The 20,912-nt window shown below is 38.9% G+C and overlaps 1 protein-coding gene across 1 annotated transcript in view; it reads right to left on the bottom strand.

Annotated features, from left to right (window-relative positions):
* LOC139722144 (OTU domain-containing protein 7B-like) overlaps nt 1-20,657 on the bottom strand; it is a 47,151-nt gene extending 26,494 nt beyond the window's left edge. Inside the window, exons 1-2 of the mRNA XM_071633456.1 lie at nt 20,471-20,657; nt 3,672-4,228 (exon numbers count right to left, since the gene is read on the bottom strand). Of these exons, the coding sequence (XP_071489557.1) occupies nt 3,672-3,750 (79 nt within the window). The 5' untranslated portion in view covers nt 3,751-4,228; nt 20,471-20,657. The remainder of the gene's footprint in view (nt 1-3,671; nt 4,229-20,470) is intronic.
* Nucleotides 20,658-20,912: the final 255 nt, after the last annotated feature.

Genomic DNA, 20,912 nt, shown 5'->3' with positions numbered 1-20,912 from the left:
GTTCTAGCATACAGTATATTAGGTTGTACATGTACATTGTATAACACAAGTGACAGTGCCTTGTGACACTAAGAACAGTTTTGCACTATCTTTTGCAGTCACATACACGTACAATATGACATGCATCTATGAATCACAATATGATAAGAAACCTACAGTTGTAACAAATGCTGTTGAACTACAATTTGTACCTATCACACAATCTTACTGTGAATGGTCCTTTTTCACTACATTCGTCAGGGTTCGAAATTAGCGATGGTCCGCTGGCCATTGGCCACCAGAAATCACATCGGACTAGCTAAAAATCATAAAATTCTTAAGTTACTTGTCCGTCTGGCTAGCCAAAATATTGCTTCAGTGTCAAAATTGATCCTAAGTAGTCCGCCTGGCTAGTTAAGAAAGAAGATAAGTGCGGCCCCTGTATAGAATCGTGTCAAACAAAATGTTGATAAATATGAATTCATTCCAGATTCCAGGTACAGTTGGCCTATTGTGTACTGTACAGTTACTGTACCCTATACATGTTCATTGATTATATTTCATGAGATTTTTAAAGCAAAACTGAACTAAAAACAGACAATTGAATTCCTGCATCTCTTATACTGGAGAGAGCTGGAATCATCAATGTTCAGCAACCTCAATCCCTTTCCTTAACAAATGACACTCTGGAAAAGGTTATCATAATTTTTGTGCCACTACCAACACAGTAGTTGCTCCAGCACCACTGCACCATTTCCAAATCATGTCCTGAATGCTGTGCTTACTGATAATGAATGCATGACGTCATATTTATTTCACTCATTAAGGCATCCTACAACCCTAAACCTACAATATAACCGTCAGCTTACTGTGTGAAGCACTGTAAATACATCCTGTTGCCTGAATGAATACAGTCTATCATGGAAGCATTCACTGACTTCCATTGAAAACTATAATGTGATTTACAATAGTCAGCATACTCTGGTATGGGTAGGCAGGGATATAAGTTATGAAGGATTAATCCTTTTACTCCATGTACGAGTAAAAGGATTAGTGAGCTCTACAAGATACATGCAATTGAAAAAAGGAATGAAGGACATCTTCTGGTATTAAAAGACTTAGGAGGTTGGGAAAGGAGATCATATAATCTATCAAAATATCTACAAGTCAGGAACTTATTTCTTTATTTTTCAAGTACAATGTCTCCTTTGGCCTACCAATTCAGAAAAGATTATTAAGAAATGGTCACAAATCCTGAGAGATGTTTAAAGGGGATGGCTAGTAACCGATCAGTGGGAATCAGTGGGAATGCTGGAGGATGATTGTTCCAGTCCTTGTGGGATTCATTTAAGAGTACATTATATATCTATTGTTGTGTGAAAATTATTTGCTTCAGAATGGTCTCATATTCAAGTAATGTGCAGTTTAATGTTTCCAGGTTAGCGTGCCTGGTCAGTGACGGGGCATTAATCTGCACATTACATTAAATGAATCCCAAAAGGATTGGAACAATCATCCCTCAGCATTCCCACTGATTCCCACTGATCGGTTACTACACTTGTAGCCATCCCCTTTAAATGAGCAAGCCAGAAGAAAATCAGTTAAATTCTCTTCCCTTTTTGTGAAAGGCACTTAATCATTCATTCTGCAAAAGCAGGAATTTTCATCGAAATGATTTTGTTTTCACACTGAGCGAATTTCACAAATCCTCAGAGATGTCTAAATGAGCAAGCTAGATCAAATTTAGAGTAACATTATCTTCTCTTTAGTGAAAGGCAATATCATTCATTCTGTAAAAGCAGGAATACCATCTAATTGGCTTTGTTTTCACACTGGGCCAATTTCAGTTTAATAACCTCCCCCACATGTATTCATAATGTTGAGGGATAGGGGTGATTCTGTAAAGCAGTTCAATACTTCCACAACATTTTTCACACCATGTTGATAATTTGTGGATGATCATGGAGTGAAAAATATCCCATGTTTGCAGTAGGTGTTGTGTACAGGCAAAGTGACTGCCTCATGACCAGTTGATAGTAATAATGGCTCAAGACTTCCACAAGTTTCTAAGACCTGTCCACCTGTTTCAGCATCAGGATGTCGCTGCTCACTGAGGCATTAAACTGACCTATTACTGACAACAGTCTATGAGGACGGATTTTAGAGGCACTGGAAACGAAAGATGCAAGACAGTATTAAAGAGAGGGCTTCCATCTCTTGTTTGTCTCCAGTAAAGTTCATTGTTCTCATGGAGTTCCTCACCTAGGCCTACACTGAAGGGCAAGTCTGTTGTAGCACACAGAACGCTGTGTGCTCAAATCTCAGTATAAAGGTGCTAACCCCACCATGGGTAAGCTCTATAATCAGAAAGGTATGCCCTGAATGCATAAAGGTAAAGTATACAGTAGCTTCAACACTACAGCTGTATACAATGTACCTCTGATATATCATATATTGTACATCACTATTTTCATCTTGTTTGCTCAAGATGACTGTGTAGACACCTTGAGTGCTTGAAGTAAGTTTCACCCGTTCCATGCCGAATTCTGAAATCCCCAAAGATTTAATACACAGGCTGCCAGGTTCCCGTAGGGAGTGGGTTTAGGGAATAAAGGAAACACGGTCATTCTTTGTAGCCGATTCATGACAAAGAACAACACACATCTTAATCAATTTGCCATCCAATGCCTCAGCCAAACTAGGAAGAAGAGTCATAAACAAGGATTCCTACTCTCTCACAGACAAGTCTCTCATGAGCAAACACAAACAAATAGTACAATGAACCCCTTGAAATCATTTTGCTGCTTGAGAATTTCTGCTATGGCCAAAGGATGGTACTGTATTATGGGCTCCCTGCCAGACTCGATATAATCGCACAAAAACATTATTTGTTGCCAAGTGATTAATGTTCTGGACCATCACACAAACAACGGAGCAGCATGCCATCATAAAGCTGACGGGATGTTTTCGATCTCAAAATACAAATTAATAGCAAAGTGTTTGCGAGTACCAACGGTATGACTTTTTCTCCTCGCAGCTTTTCTTTGTTTTGCATCCCGCGAGAAATTCTGCAAAACGGATGGCCAATTCCTTTAAAAACCCTTGTGCTACCGTGGGTTTCATTTCATGATATGACATTTCTCAGCATATCTGTGATAATCTTTATTACATTCAATGGTGATGATGACATACTCGAGGATGTTGCACAAATCGGGAATGACTACTATTGAGTTCAATATTCCCTGGTATTTCCATGAAATACACTGTAAAGCCACCTAATATAATTACACTGTATAACCATCTATACAATCATTATCTAGACAAGGTATAAACTTTAAAACCAAGTTACATGAACTAGAAGTTGATGTAAACTCTACACTAAAATAGTTGTGATTACTTGTGCAAACTTGTAGCACGAGTCTAGCAAATACTCATGCATCAGCAAGCGTTCATGCAACAAACGAGACAAAATACAATGCACAATGTATTATTCTACAGCCATTTACTGCAGTAGTCTATGGGAAATTAATACCATGGCCTACGTGTTTCATTAAATATGCTCTGGTATTGCACATGCAAATCAAGCACACAAAAAATACACCTTTTTAATGCGCTGCTAAAATGCCTTGCAGAGATAATGAAAGACGATCTCATGATACATGTAGGTTTAAAGGTATAATTACAGTTTGTACCTTCTAGGATATCCCGTGCGAGACCAGGCTCCAACTTCGTCTCCTTGACGAACTGGGACAGGATCTCATTCCGGTCCATGGTTCACCTTCCTCCACCTTCTCCTCTCCACCAGCCTCAACGTCTTCCCAGAGGACGGGTAAGACACGGTCGCCGAGTGATGGTGGTAGTATCCACTCTACTAACTTCCTCTGGTGCAGAGAGTCATAACGCTGTTACCCCTCTATTTGACACATTCATTCACAGATAACTGCTCGTATACAGCCTCACAGAATTGGTCGTGTCAAGCAGTCAGAAGTCGTTGTAACACTCTTGTTACTCAAAGTCCGCGTGCGGTACTGCGATTTGTGCGTCCAGTATGAAAGAGAGTCCGTCACTGTACATGTGTGCTTCCTTTGTTTTCATAAGGTCCCCCCGGCAGTCTCGCATCCAGCCACTTGACTCATGGGCCGATGTCCATCCCTCTCCTTTGGTGCGGTACGCCAAGCGCTGTGCATCTGTTCTCGGCAAGTTGGGTCGCTTCGCAACAGGAAGGAACTCGTGGCGGCGTTCACTAGGCCTGTGAGAAGAGAGAAGCAGAACAGAAACGCACCACAGAGGAAGTTTAGAGTTAGCGTACTGCTCTCTGATAACCGAAGGAGTTAAAATCACTGAGTCATTCCTGCATCTATGGAACAGTGAGGTGGAACTGTAACACAAACTTGGGGCAATGTGAAAGAATGCTTTGTTTGTTGGATCAGTAGGACTAAGAGAAACAACAAACAAAACAAAACGAAATTTCAAAATAAAAACATGCCATGGCAAATTAGTGGATAGATGACAAGAAGGAATTCTTGGTAATACAACTGTAGTTTAAGGAGACAGAATTATGTGCCACTATTCTTGACATAAGGACGGACACCTGTGTGCCATTACTGTGTCTTGATTACAAAGCATAACACAGTTAGCTACCTCATAACTTTGAAGAACTGTGAGGAGACCTTAATTTGCACAATGGACACAGTGATATGACTGTTTTGTTTTGTTTTGGGTTTGTTTGTTGTCGTTTTTTTTTTTAAATAAATTTGGTAGTACCTACATTGTACATGTCCCAGACCATTCGATTGAATTCTAAATGCAACATGCACAATATGATTTGGTGGGTACATTGTAGGCCCTAATTTGCAGAACAAGGGTGTAGTGAAGGTTCTTGAACTAAATTACTGTAAGTGTAATTGCAACTTGGATTGCTGACTCTCAAATTGTCAACAACATTCCATCCAAATCATATTGCACTGCATTGTATTGACCATAGGAATTGTGTGATAATGATCTCTGATTTCATGACTGATCCAGGCTTGATGTGTGAACATAACTTTGAGAGGTCAATTTGAACTGATCTGCACAATAAAGACACACCACTGCTTTGTAATGAGGTACACTGTAGTCTGGCTGAGAATACACGTTTTGTATACAGTGTACAATAATGTGCATTCTTGGTGACATGCATTACAATACAATTGTACTTAAATAATTCACTGGTAAATCACAGTGAAAAATTTAGGTCAAGTTCTGATCAATGTCATCTTACATGCAGAGAAGCCTTGTAAAACTGCAAGGCATTGTGCTATTCGATTATTTGATGTACATTCACACATCTGTGCTCCATGCATGGCCAGCAAAACATGAATCTTTGCAATTTTGTTGAGTTTTTGTTTTCCGGTTCCTGAAGGACAACAAAAGTTTATTTTTCCTAGAGTGAAGAACATATCACACACACCCCTTCACACCCACATATGTACGCTGCTCGCTAACAGCTCCGGATCTTGTGTACACATGAAAGTTAGCCTTGAATTTTTTACTTCTTTAAGTGATTTTCTTTCTTCGTTGAAATGGCAGACATCTTTTTTTGCTGTCCCCACATGATGAGATCCAAACGTTGAAATGGCAAGCAAACATGACAGTCTGCTGGAGCAGCTGCATATCCTTATGCAACTCAAAGGCCTGTGTATCCTTATAATGTAACTCAAAAAGATTGTGTGTCCTTTCAAAAGGTACAGTGTATGTGTCCTTTATCAGGTTTCTAACTCAAAGCCACACCCTGTAAAAGTGTTATTTTTTTCGCACAAGTAATTTTTCGCACTCTGCCGAGTAAGGTGAATTTCACATGTTCTTAATTCCATGGAATCAAGACATTACATTCGGTGGTACATACATGTATAACAAGCAAAAATATTTGTGCGCTTTTATTTTCACGCTAGTTTCTGGTCACGCGAAATGCACAACAATTTTCACACGACCAAAATTTCCACATTTACAGTATGCAGGAAAACTGCTCTGAGGAAAAGAACCCCTACAATGTAAAATGACACCTGAACATCAAAATGTTGGCTACTATACAAACTGCAATTTGTGTGGTACACTATTGCAGGAGGTGTGAAACCTCCTTGAGTACACCAACTATCAACTCCCACTTTTCTCATCCTGCTTCCTGCCTTTTCTGTGTGTTTTCCTCCCAGGAAAATAAGGAGTTGCTCAAAATGATTCTTTTGAAGACTCATTTTCCTGAAACCTATGGGAAATACAGTGAGTAGACTGCAGTCATGCAATCATAAATTTGTAATGAGCACAAACTTGATCAAATTTGACTTGATCAGCACTGCAATGACACAACCAGCTTTGGAAAGAAGGTCACCCACATGTTTACTGTACGAATACCATTATATTTCATGAAATTAAAAACATGCAAAACTCATCTTACCAGGCTGAGCTCAAAAAATTACTCATGCGAAAACATTCACTAACTCTGAGAATTCAGACTGAAAATGATAACATTCAACAAAAAAAAAAAACCCACTGATCATCATGTCATACAGCCTTGACACAAAATATGTTTGCTCAGGTGTCTATTGACAACTAGAAATATCACTGAAGGTGATTAATACCCCCGCCCCGTGACGACAGTCTTACCCAAGGAATGATCTTTCCTTGATCTTCTGCCATTTAAATGCCGTTACCATGGCAACGCAGCTTCCGACACGTCCGAAAAATATGTCTTGCACATCTTCCCACCAAGACTATTGTGTGTGCCACATTTCATAAGCTTTTGTCAAAAACTGAGGAAGTAGTTCAATCCACAAGATCTTTCCTTGATCTTCAGCCATTAATATGCCGTTACCATGGCAACGCAGCTTCCGACACGTCCAAAAATTATGTCTTGCACATCTTCCCACCAAGACCAATGTGTGTGCCACATTTCATGAGCTTCAGTCGAATACAGAGGAAGTAGTTCAATCCGCAAGATCTTTCCTTGATCTTCTGCCATTTATATGCCGTTACCATGGCAATGCAGCTTCCGACACGTCCGAAAAATATGTCTTCCACATCTTCCCACCAAGATCAAGGTATGTGCCACATTTCATAAGCTTTGGTCAAAAAACTGAGGAAGTAGTTAAATCCGCAAGATCTTTCCTTGATCTTCTGCCATTAATATGCCGTTACCATGGCAACGTACTTTCAGGTACTGTCAAAAAATGCGTCTTGCACATCTACAACCAAAGGCACACATCTGTACCAAGTTTCATGGAAATTGGGCAAAAACTGAGGAAGCAGTTTGCAACACAAAATTTTCCATCATTTTGGCTCATAATATGTGAGCTGTTACCATGGCAACATACTTTTTGTCACTGTCAAGAAATGTGTCATGCTGACCTATATCCTAAGACAAACATTCAATATGAATTCCATGAGAATTGGAAGAACACTGATGAAGCAGTTTTGCCATGAAGCATTTTGCCCTATATTTTACCAATAACATGCCGTTACCATGGCAACGCACTTTTTGCCACTGCGGAAATATGTGTCTTGCACATTAACATATTCAGATGAACATCTGTACCTAATTTCATAAAAATTGATCAAAAACTGTGGGAGGAGTTCGCGACGCAAGATTTGTACCCATTTTTGCCCATAATATGCCGCTACCATGGCAACGTACTTTTGGGTACTGTCAAAAAATACGTCTTGCACATCTACAACCCAAGGCACACATCTGTGCCAAGTTTTATGGGAATCGGTTGAAAACTGAGGAAGTAGTTCGCGACGCAAGATTTGCAACGGACCGACCGCCCGACCGACCGCCCGACCGCCCGACCGACCGCCCGACCGACCGCCCGACCGCCCGACCGCCCGACCGTCCGCTGATTCCTATATACCCCCTTCAAACTTCGTTTGGCGGGGGTATAAAAATATAAAATCAGTTTTGCTCTGAAGTGAGGTTGATTGTGTACGTGTAGTGCTACACCATACACAGACCTGTGGATCTTCATAACAGGCGAACAAACATTGATGGGGTCCCTCTTAAAATTATTAAATGCATACAGTGTATACCTTGAGCAATGGCTTAATGCTTTAGTGTATTTTATACCCGAGCCACTAAAAATAGTATTCTGAGGAAAAATTGAGGCTGCAGAGTACAGCTCTTGTTGATATTTTTGCCGAAACTGGGCCCCTGAGGGACTGTTATTGACTTTTCAATGGGGATAACAATGGGTGAGATTCCTTGTCTTTTGTGTCTGCCTGAATAACTTCCATGGAGTAGGTAGTGTGAAGGAATGCTTGGGCAATTGACAGAGGAAACGCTGTGATAGACAATCACATGACAAATGTGTACAATTGACAAAAATCATACAAATGAAAGAAAAAAAAAAATCTAAATAAAGGATTTGCATAGTCTGGCTTCCAGGCAATGAGCTACATCATGTACCGTAATCTCCTCTAACCTGTACAAATACATTATACAGTACAAACAGTGACATCAGTGTGAAAGAGACTTAAGAATTCCTCTCATATGCCCCACAACTCTGCATACATTGTAGCTGAATGTGTAAAGTACCGCTGTTAACTGATTTCTGATGCAAAATATAAAATAGCCAGCAGGAAAAAAGAAAAAAGGGCAGAGGCTGGAAGGAAGGCAATAGGTATGCACTGTTGCACTCTGTTCTATCAGGCTTGACAGCACGTACTGAAGCCGAGTAGAATATCCAATGTCAATATGGCAACAACATGAAATACAGTGGAATACCACAGAATTTGTTGGCTATTATCGTCACTGTACATGTACAGCATCAGCATACACCAATACGGGGGGGGGGGGGGGGGGGGGGGGGTGACTGTTGAACCAAAACTTGATCCAAATTGTCAACTCTCAGTACCACAAAGAAAAGAGACCGATCTCCCTACTGTTAAACTTCTCAAAGGTTTGAGTTTGATCGAGATTTACATAAATGCCCACATAATCTGACTGGCTAAGGAAAAGTAAGTGACCCAGAAAAGATGTACGAATGGTTTCATTCAGTAAATAGCTGAATTATTAAATACATCAAGGAAAGAAAGACACTACAGCTGTACAGTGCCCCATCAAACAGTTTTGCAATATGAACCCTGTTTATTAAAGGAAGTGCCCACTTGAAAGAGGGATTACGGTTTACGAATATTGGTCTGACAGCCACTTTTGGTATTGGGATACCATACAGCTCTCCGAAGTCGGATGTCACCATATTAGCAAGCAAAAACAAAAGCAAGAAATCAAAATAAAACATAATAACAAGACCCACCAAAATTTTTTCAAATAGCTAAGGAACACAGACATCCATTAAAGTGATGATTATTTCAGTTAGAAAACATACAACAATGTAAAATGTAAGTGTACAAAGTTTCATACACACACAAAAAAAGAAGAAGGTGGACATCATATTTTGATCTACAAGAATTTGGGTGTGTTTGACAGCAGGTATAACAATGAGTTTTGCAATTGCATTGATATCGTGCATTTGAGAAGCATTCACAGTCATTCACATGCATCCATACATTGTATACACACAGACACACACACACACAGTTTGCAATTAGTAAGGAAACGGTGGGCTACAATACTGTTTAACAAGCGTATAGTGCAATAGGATGTTGTTGGCTGATACTTGACACATATCATACCTTGTTAGTTTAATACACAGTACATCAGTGTTGGTGTCTCTATTTCTGTCCATGATTACAAGCATACAGCGATGACATCATCAGGTAGCTTCTTGAATTTCTTCGAGGAAGGAACCCAAAATAGTTTTGTTGAACTCCCTGACTGACCTGGTGTGTCAGTTATTACTCAGCAGGGGATTAGTCTACCCACGGCCAGACTCTGGCTTGCCAGTCCTGGTGCAACAGACCACTGCACACACTTGCATGGGCGTGTATTCATCTACAGTGTACCTACTGTTGGTCTGTACAACATCCCATAGTTCATACCATGTAACTGGGTATATATATATATTTATGTTTTACACAGCAAACTTTAAATGGAACTCACAAGAGGATTTACAGGGAACCTACACTGTATGACATGTTACACGTTTCTGAGAAAACAGAATTGTATTGCTCATACACAAGCACAACATCTCTGACTCAGTGATCAATGTCCTAAAGAGTCTACATTTTAGAAAATTGGCCTTTTGCTTTCTTTGTCATCACAGCCACCACAGGATACTGCAAATTACAAAAACACAATTTGACATTTTATACTACTTGGTGTACACTTATAAAAGGCATCCTATTCAAGTTAGCATATAAGCATCAAAAGTTACAGGCTTCTAATTCAATGACATCAACAAAAATGATGAATGCATTTAAATATCCATTAGACAGAAGCGACCCAAAAACAAGTGGAATCATGGATTTTTTCTACGTATGTCCTCTGTGGGATCTAGGTTTATCATATTACTTGCTTTCCACAGGTCTTACCTTCAGGTCTGAAAATGGCACCTGTTTTTGTTTTTTGTTTTTTTTGTTTGTTTGTGTGTTTTTTTTTTTTTTTTGGGGGGGGGGCATTTCATGTTAACAGCATTTAGTGGGATATTTTGTTTCAGACAAATTTGCTCTCAGCCAATCAGATGAAAGAATTTCAGGAGCTTTCTGACACTCAACAGTTTTGTAAAAAAAAAAGAAAATGGTTGGAAACCACAAACTGCCCTAACTTCTAGTATGGGCAAATATACACACTATGTATGTCAAAAATATCCATGGATCCTTACTTTTAATATTAATTTCATCCATTCTTCAAAGTGCTATAACTTCAAGAGAATTGTGATTTTTTTTTTCAGTTTGTTTGAATGCATAATTATCGTATTCATTTTGTGGTAGCATAGTATTGCTTCTAACCAAAAAAAAAGAATATGCATACATTACAAGCAGAACCCCCCCCCCCCTTCACACTACTTGTACATGGTAGGGAATTGAAGAATACGAATAACAAAGATTGAATGAACTGATAAGTACAGTATTACAGTGTAGGCCTACATCAATTTATTATGAGCAAGTCAAATCTACTGGGCAGTAAAAACATTCCAAACCAAAGGAGAGTAAAATCTAATGCACCAGACAGGAATGGCATGACTGAAAGAATTTTAAAGGGACCACTTGCAGTTTATTGCAAATAACCTGATCATGCTTTTTCACAATTATCATTATTACTTTTTTTTTATTCACCTGGTCTGGTTTAAACTATCTTCAGGTATTAAACATTTGTATAAAACTTACTGGTTTTCCCCACTAACAGAAAAAAAAAGGAAGACACTACCCTGGAAGAAATGTTCAGTATGACATTACTGTATAAAGTGATAAACTAAAATTCATCACCTGTAGACATTTAGTCATTTCCATGTCATTTATTTGCAATACGAAAGTTTGTTATCAAATTTGGAACAACTCTGCATGGAAAATAAGCATGCTTTTAAATAACCAACAATGATATTGTTATGTTACATCTAGACAGTATGTGATGATGACTGGCCGATGCTGCTGGAATAGCAAAAATAATATAATATGGACTGGCCTTGAGGGGGATACGACATTAAATTGCCTGAGCTAGAATTGTATTGCCCTCGTCTTCGACTCGGGCAATACAATTCTAGTGAGGGCAATTAATGTCGTATCCCCCGAAAGTAGACAGTACATATTATTATTATTACCCATTTCAAGCATCTTGAGCAGCAAAATAAATCATTACAATGTAAATTTTAACAATTTTCCACTCGACACCAGCTCGAGCTCTACACCACACTGCGCGCTGCATCCCTATAGACCTATTATATACATAGCTCAGGTACGCGGCGCGCGTATAACAGCTAACTCACACTGGCGCAGGGAGCGTCCCCTATTTTTACGTGTTAACCTATGGGAATTTGCCCTCTGTCGCGAAACTCGGGTATGTGGCGCGCGTAGAAATAGCAAGGCTCACACAGCAGCAGCGATCGCCGTTTAGTCTTACGTGTTAACCTATGGGAATTTGCCCTTCGTCGCGGAACTACTGCACGAGAGACTGTCAGCAACAGCAAATTGTCCTCATTGGGGGCTCAAGTGCCCGGATGCTATATTCCCCTCGTTTTTAACACGCAAATCCCATAGGCGTTTGTGAAAGAAGGGAATATGGAAAATTTGCTCCTCAACTCCCTGCTGGCGCGTAACCTCGCACGTAAGACAAGGGGAATACAATTTCGAAGAACCACAGCTCAGATGCCTGATACGGGTAATAATTGACCATATTACCACTCTGTATGACCCCTTTCATACAATGTATTTCACACTGTTTTCTATTTGATCTCATATCCAGAGTGAGGTCATTGTAGTTTGAATATCCGAATCAGACGAAAACAAGATAACTCTGTTTTTGTGCCGGTGCACATCCACCGATCATGATCGCTTCCTCTGGCCGGAGGGGAGAGAAAAACATCAGAGCGCTCTATCTCAGCGATAAAGGTGTGTTTATAGTCAAAGGCCATACCATGCACAGGTCAAGGTGGGGCAGATCCAGCTTGGGGTCCTGAGCCAGACATAACAATTTTCTGCGCCCTTCAAGAAATTGCCACTGTGTAAACAATAAAACTGTGCGGACAATACATCTGTCACACAAGCGTGGAATATACACGTACATTCCATTTGGTAAGTGTACATTCCGCGACTGACGTCAGGCAATGACTCATACAAGAGCCAGATAGAAGCCTGTTTGCATCCTCTAATCATATGCATTCATTTATCAAGTCATATTAAAAGCTGTTGCAGTACGTAACTATACACTCGCCTTTCACAAGCCAAGTTGGTCATGAATAATGTTTTGTTTTTGGGATCGCTCCTGAGTTTGGTCCAAACTCGTTTTGCACTTGCATAAAATTACACTTGGAAAAAACACCTCTTGTTGCTGAAAAAACAAACAAAAAAACGTCATCTCATGAATATCAGACATGTATTATACTGCACATGTACCTTATGGTATCCTAAAGCATCACAGTAACTCCTAGAAGTTCTCAGCAATTCATGCTTGACCATACTTGAGTTTTGGGGAAGTGAATACAAACATTGTTCATCTCTAGCTTTAAACTTATGAAGTATACTTGAAGAATTAGGCCTACAACATGTACCTGCTGAACAGAAAATGTATGACACCCCCTGTCACCTATATACAGTGGTATATTTTCTTTAAATAATCTGGTAAGTTGAATTAAAGATAAGAAGGAGAGTGTTTGTTCAATGTTTTGTCTTGATAAAATGGAAGGACACAGGCAATGATAAAGCAGAGCTCATGTTATAGCTCCTTCCCGCAGTGGTGACTGACAAATATCAGGACATACTTGCATTCCACACACTCCTCTTCTTTCCCATAGCAGTGTGCTTTGGTGTATGTTGTCCATTGACCAAGAATAACTTCAAAGTCAACGAATACCTTTTATGGCAGAGATTATTCCTGACATCAAGAGAGATTGTCAAAGCCTTGTCCAACACAGGTCAGCAACTGATGATGCACACGGAATTTACATGTATGTTGATGAATGTACTAAGTGTAACTTACAGTTAGTACATTACAGTGAATGTACTGTACTAAGTGTAACTTACAGTTAGTACATTACAGTGTAAGACCAGAAATGTTCGCATGCATGAAACATTTGCCAACTTCGCAAAGAGACATGATTCGCACAATTAAAATACAAGTAAGAAAATTTTTGTCTACACAATCCAGTGCATGTACTATTGTAGGATACTTTCATGGGCGGCAATTTGCAAAAGTTTCATGCCGCGAAAAAGGGTTCCAAATATTGCAAAAGTTTCATTTAGTGAATGTTTCCGGTTTTACGGTTTGGAGTAATAAAGCATTTCGTTCTACACTGTTGAACTGTGTTATAAATACTGCATATGTACATGTATATAATGGTAGCGGAATCATGGGTGTGAATTGTACCATGTCTATTTCTACTAGTGACCTTGAATCTTAGTAAATTGGCTGAGAATGATTTTCAAGGTCAGTGACAGTTTACGTACACTGGTAGAGAGGCCTATTTACTGACAGCAGTTACATGTGCTTCTGAGGGGCTTGTACTACAGGAGGAGTATAAAGTTTACACTATTATTCATTCCCTACATTTGTATACATGTAGCCGTACAGGAAAATTTGTACCAGTTATCACGAACAAAAAGAATTGCAATTTTTTGTTCTGTGCAGTGCTTCACTAACTATAATCCCAAGTAAAGTCAGAATATGGTATACTACCTGGTAGATAGTAGCATGAAGAATAGAATAATTTGCTTTTCTTGTAGGAAAATTAATAATGGCTTGATCAGAATGCAAATTACCATCAGAACGATTGCATATGAACCTTTGTGTTGTCTGTCAATGAGTGCCTGCTTTCTACTTACAATGTACCCTCGATACTGACTTTAAAACTTCATAATTATTACCATATCTTCATACAATGAACATTCCCGGGTATTCAAATTATCAGAAGGATCCATCTACAGTACTTTGAATTGATATCTTATGCCCTGTACATGTTCAGTGCGACTTTACATCATAAATGTAATATACAATCTGTAAATCTACTAAATCTGTACAGAAAACAGCACTATATTTCCTTTTCAATTAAAAAGAAATCAAACGGGTGTTTTAAAATGTACTCCCTATCAATGTGGCTTGCAATGTCTTCACAACGGTGACTTTCACTATGGAAAGGGCTCATTTGTATAAATTGTACAGGAGTTGTCAAGTGCTGATTTCATATTTTGTGACACTGCATGAAACTCAAGAACTTGCTATGATTACATTGTATGTTTGTTTTAATTTCATCTTATTCTAATGAAAGACTTTGAATGATATATACATGTATACAATGTACAAACATAGTTTTACAGTAATAGAGTAGTTTGAAATGTTATCTTTGACAATCTTTTCAAAACCTGAACAAGACAATGCATGGAACTTACGAGCATAATGGGATGCAGAATCTAAAGAGAGACCAATTTATGAGGCAGCATCTGGTGTCAACAAACATGTTGGCTTCAGGCAGTGACAATCCCCCCCCCCCCCCCCCACGTTTTGTGTCAAAGTAATCAAAAACTTGGCACGATCTTGAAAAAAAAAAGAGCCAGTAAGTGTGAGTTTCACCTTTTTATTTGTTTCATATAAAATTCTTTCTAAGTACTGTTTGAGTCTTCTGTCCTACAAGGAAAAGAAAATTGCCCAAAACTTTATTAGGAAATACAGAAGCATTCAGTGATGCCATATCAAAAAGTTTCCATTAACCTTAAAATTAATATCAAAATTTATGTTACTGAATCATTTCAGGCCTACATTTTGTATAGCCATGTCAAGCAACAGAATTGCAATTCTTTTCTAAATAAATGTTGCAACTTGATTTCTCAATTGGCAGAAATCTATTTTCCATATTATTTCCGGGCAAGATAAGCAACTTCAGCTAGCAATGCATATTGTCAAGGACACAGTATGGAGAGAATTTGAGGTCAAAGCCTGGAACATAGACTAGCGTTCTGTACATTGAATGAGTCAATGTCTCCTAGGGGGCCCTACTCCACATCACAAATCACAGACTCTAATGTTACAGTCTACAGATTCATGTGCCACAGCTTCAGCTTTGTGCATGTTCTTTTGTACTGTGTGAAGGATTTTCACATAATGCTGTAAAATGAACAGATGCAGTTCTTACTGGATATCTGAGAGGAGTTTGAGCAAATACTTTGATATGTGCAGTTCAGATACTGGCTATCAGAGTAAGGCACCTGACATTTTTTACTGGACGTGGAATCTTAGCAACTTAGCATAGTGACAGCCAAAAGCTACACATGAAGGCCTACCCTGTACAGTATGTATTCAAAACTACATGTATCTCTCCTACAACCCCCTCCACTGATTTTAAAATTAACATATGACTTTAAATGGCAATTATCATTTCGAGAGGACTTCATTAAATAAGACAAACAAACAAACAAACTACACTGCAGGGAATCAAATGACATCAGGTCAATTCCATCGTGACTTATGGGACAAAGTGATAATTTTCGGCAATTTCAAACCAGTATTTTGAGAAAATAGTTGCATCCGAAATGCATTTTTCTCAGTTCATGGTTAGATCCATCATATCACAGTTTATGAAAACACCATACTTAGTTTGAAAAGTATCATTGCATTACGTACAGCAACGAAAAATTGCTGTCGTGACTTATGGGACATTTGAGGACCACCGTTTTTCACATGGGAAAGTAAGTTCTGAAATATTCTTACACACAGAGTCTCTGGAAAGATATTTTCTTTCCTGAATGTAGCAAAGGGTTGGTGCTTACCCTGAGCCAAGTGGTATGAATATCTACTCATTGGTACAGTAGCAGGGTAGGGAAAACCAGTGTGACTGATGGGACACAAAAACGTGACTTATGGGACGCTATCAACTACCACATTTTGAGATTGAGAGAATAATATTCACTGATGCCGGAACAAGTTCTAGAACATCATAAAACCAATCTATGACCAAAGAACATTCAGAAAATAAGCCATCTGAGAATTACACAAGCTGTATTATGGTCATAATAGTGTATCAGAAATGATACATAAATTCTGCAAAAATTGGCAATTTTCATGAAAAATGAAGGTTTTTCGGACATAATTCCACTCCACGTTCACCGATGTTCACAAATGAGGTATCAAACTATCCGTTGTGAAAGGCTGCTTTGAGTAAAGAATACCAGATCATCTAAAAGCTTCATTAATCATCTATACTCAATAGTTTGATTTTCATAAAATGCAACCTTTCCGTGGAATTGACCATCATCATCATCTACATTGTATGTATTTATAGCAAAGTGCAAGACAGCCATGTGATGTTACAATCTACATGAACTGTATTTCTGCAACTTAGTTCAGAATGTGCCATGAAACATTATCACAAGAGCAAGCAATGATGAAAATTGGTTTTGAAATGGCTCAGATATAAAAAAAAAAAAACAAGGTGAAACAAAGAGATCCTAATAAAAGGCATGGCCTGTTGCCTTTTATCATTATCACTTTTTTTGGATATCTCAGCCATTTGAAAACCAATTTTCATCAAATAAACGTTGAATAATTTTTAAAATCACATGCTCTTTCATATTTCATAAGAGGTTTCTCATTATCTCACTTAGGAATGTTATAAACCTGAATCCTCACCTCAACAAGTACTGTACAGTCCCTTTATGGTGATGTGATGCAAATTGTAGAATTCAGTACAGTGCATGAGGTACGGTGTACAACCAGATTTTGACAAGAAGATTACTCTATGTTGCATTTGAAATTGTATTACCGAACATGAAAATTGAACCATTTGTTATAATCTGCCTTTAAATCCTTTGTTCTACAACTGTTCTAAACTTTCAGTTTTTAATAATTAACCTGTTGAGGATGGACTGATTTTGCTATAACACGCATTTCCCATAGACACCTGCCTGAGTATTCTCGGGACTCTTAAACGGGTTACACTCTAGTGTTAAAGGGGAATTTACCCCAAATATTTTATGGATTCAGTTAACGCAGAAACATACAGTTGTAAGTAGTGACAAATTGTTAAAGTTTGAGAAAAATGTGACGATCCATTCAAAAGTTATGAATTGCTTTGATAAAACATTTTTTAAAAGTTATGAATAAGCCAGTTCGGGGTTCCAGTTTGAGCATGAGCAGAAAAAGGTAACTTGTACCGAGAGACAGGTTGGTTTTTAATTTCACTGAGATAAGCATCTGTAACGCTGTGATTTAATTCATGGAATCCTTATAGATGGTGCCTGCCAGTACATCCACCTGACAGCAATCCATGGCATTTGGCAATGTTAGAAGAAAAAGTTTGTTAATGTATTCAAAACAACACAATGAAAAAGATGCTTCCCAAAGTGTTGATTGACGAACCATTCTGGTCACTTCATCTATATACACAGGTTCATTCTTTGTTAGAATATGAGTCCCATAAATTGCTATGTTGGGCAAGCTGCTGCTTTGAATTGAGTGAAGTACCTAGCCAACTGAGAAAAATGAAAGGTCATTTGTACCCATGTGCACATGAGCTATCTCCGAACTGGCTTATTGTACAAGTTTTGGTGAAATCCACATGCTGTCATCGCTGGACAAGAAGACTATCAGCAATAATTGATGTCATAGTCAGGCCATGATAAAGAAAATAGATGAAGAATTCCACACATTTCACATTTTACAAAAAGTACACAAGGGATTGTGCACATATTCCTTCCACCAGTGAGTCTATATGCACAATCTTAAATGTATATTATTAGTCCCGCATTCTGAAAGAGGTTATTAAAGTAGAGTGCTCTTTCATTTTGCTGAAAATATCAAAATAATGTAGACATGTCAAATTCTCTTTATAATTCCCCTTTTAATTATGCAAATATTACAATGTATATTTTGCTTTGTATGGGATTTGTAAATTCTTGTACTGCTCAAGAGGCAGCAATACAATGAATGGCAAATGATTCATAAAGACATAGATTGTAATCTTACACGTTTAGGTATTGATATTAATAAATTGCCTGATTGAAACTGAAGAACATGCAGACAGTATGATGAAGAATGTGGAACTCAGCAAGTGCATCTCCAGGCAGTGATCATGCCATCAATGGTCAGGCTGATACATACAATGTATGTGCGGTTGGGTTCATTGTACTGTACACCTACATTAATTATTATGTAAAATCAGCACTATAATACTGCTGACATGCTTTAGTATACTTCACTATTTGTAATGAACACAGCTGACTGACAATGGCATCATTGTGATGATTATTTCTACTCTGCACTAACAATAAGAATGCATCAAAATTGGCATGCTACCAGCCAGAGCAGGGGTCAAGTGCCCAACAGTGGTACATGTAGCAAGTTGTGTACCACTGTATTGAAAAAAAAACACACACAAACAAACAAACAAACATGGTATGGAAAATGCTGCCAGACACTTTGTGTACTGTACAATGCAAGTACCCACTTACAATGTCCATCATTGTGCATTGTGAGAAAATGTGTACTGAAAACACATGGTAGCAAAGCAACTGTGGGATGCAGCAATTACATTTGTACAATACAGTGCAGTAGAGTGTATTCTACAAATTGTCTCTGACTGTTGTTTATGTTTCTATGATATGGATCTGACCTAGCACCTCCAATGTACATGTATCTGCTTTCCTCAACAGTTTTGAACCTCTTTTTTGCCCAGACATGGCAAAATTTCCAACCAAATTAGTTAGACCACATAATGCAGTAAATTTATTACTGAATGTTTGAAAAAACTGTAACATCTCTCTGACCATGAAGTAATGGTCAAGTCCATAAAATTGACTGCCACTATATAGATCTACCGGTGTTTCATTACATTCACTTGAGCATATCCTGCATCTGGTTAAGATTCTCTAACATTATAGAGGTCTAGTCTTGATGTCATTTATATTGTATCAAAGTCTATGCCCAACCATCATAGACACTATCTTTTATTTGTCAAATAAAACTGATTCACAGGTAATATCATTGCACTATCGTCAGTTTAAATATCGCCCGACTACAGACTATGCTGACTCATACTTGAAATCTTAAATGCACCACATTTCTGCACGTTGTGACACTCCTTCCGATGGCTCATCTCAAGATTCTCAGTACCATTGGCATACATGTAGCTTCCTGTGTGAGCTGCCTACCTACTACGATGGAAGGATTTAACCGCACAAGCCTGAACACAGTGGTGGCAGCACCCAAGTTCACCGAGTTCACCTACAGCTGCCGACTGGTAAGGGATTACTTCATCAATAGAGTTAGAACTCTATGTAGCTTACCGTACTGCTTAGATCAATGGGGTGAGTTTGCTCAGCCAGGCAGAGTCATGCACGCACAACACAAAAACATGACAAAGTCAAAGCTAAAGTGAGACTAAAGTCATAAAGAGGGTGACAGAAAATCATACAAATCTCAACAACTTTGCAAGTGATTATGATTAATTTAACATTAGATTTCATCACATATAAATACACATGTCATGTGGATGTGGCTTGGCTGGGAAAAAAAAAAGATCACACACACAAACACACAAAGTCTTGGTCATTTTAGGGCCTTAGCCTAGGGCCTACTTCTACTCTTTACAATTTTGTACATTCAACCTTGGCTTTTTAGGGCAAAATTTGTCCAACAACACATGTATTGTTGAGGGTTCTACAACGCGTAACTCCAGTGAGCACCGAGTCTAACTTCGCGAGTGGGGCGATATCCACTGCCAAGCGCTGCACTGACACTGTACACTTGCACCATGAAGGTGCACCTCCCTGCTTGCACTAACGTGACGGCGGCGGCGTGATGTTGAAGTTAGGGTCGACACTTTTCAAAACAAGACAGCACACGCCACAGGACATGCGAATTCCTCATATTTTGTTTGCGCACTATCGGGTGAAAAACGACATTACATACCGTACTACTTACCAGTAATGACGAAGCTTTTCTCCAGACCAAGTAGGGATACTCCAGACCAAAAGGCGTGCTACTTTCTTGGGAATTGTCAGAGGTAATCATGTACAGTCAGAAGAGAACCCCTTTTTGCCTCAGGTCGGCCTAGCTAGCTGACGACACTGCACTCAATTAAATCGGCTGGGACTAGTCGACTGACAAAGTACAGTATACAAGTCGTGTACCTATCATCTTCCGCCGATATACGGTCACGGTACGATCCCGCGATGTACGTGCGTGTAACCTGTGTGTGGTCGTGAGAGTCGAAGCACTAGCAGGGCGATCGCATCCGTCGGTTCTGCGATGACACAAGTCACCGCTCCTGCTGCTGGTTACCTACTGTACTCGTAGGCTTCCGTTACGTCAAGCGACCACTTGCACTCGTATCGTGCGTACAATGTATGTTGTTGACAAGATA

The sequence above is a fragment of the Diadema antillarum genome, unplaced genomic scaffold, assembly GCF_040938485.1.
Source record: "Diadema antillarum isolate AM-2024a unplaced genomic scaffold, OU_Dant_1.0 scf00000159, whole genome shotgun sequence".
Classification (NCBI taxonomy): domain Eukaryota; kingdom Metazoa; phylum Echinodermata; class Echinoidea; order Diadematoida; family Diadematidae; genus Diadema; species Diadema antillarum.
Note: the sequence above shows the minus strand (reverse complement) of the source record. Positions and strands in the feature narration are given on the sequence as shown.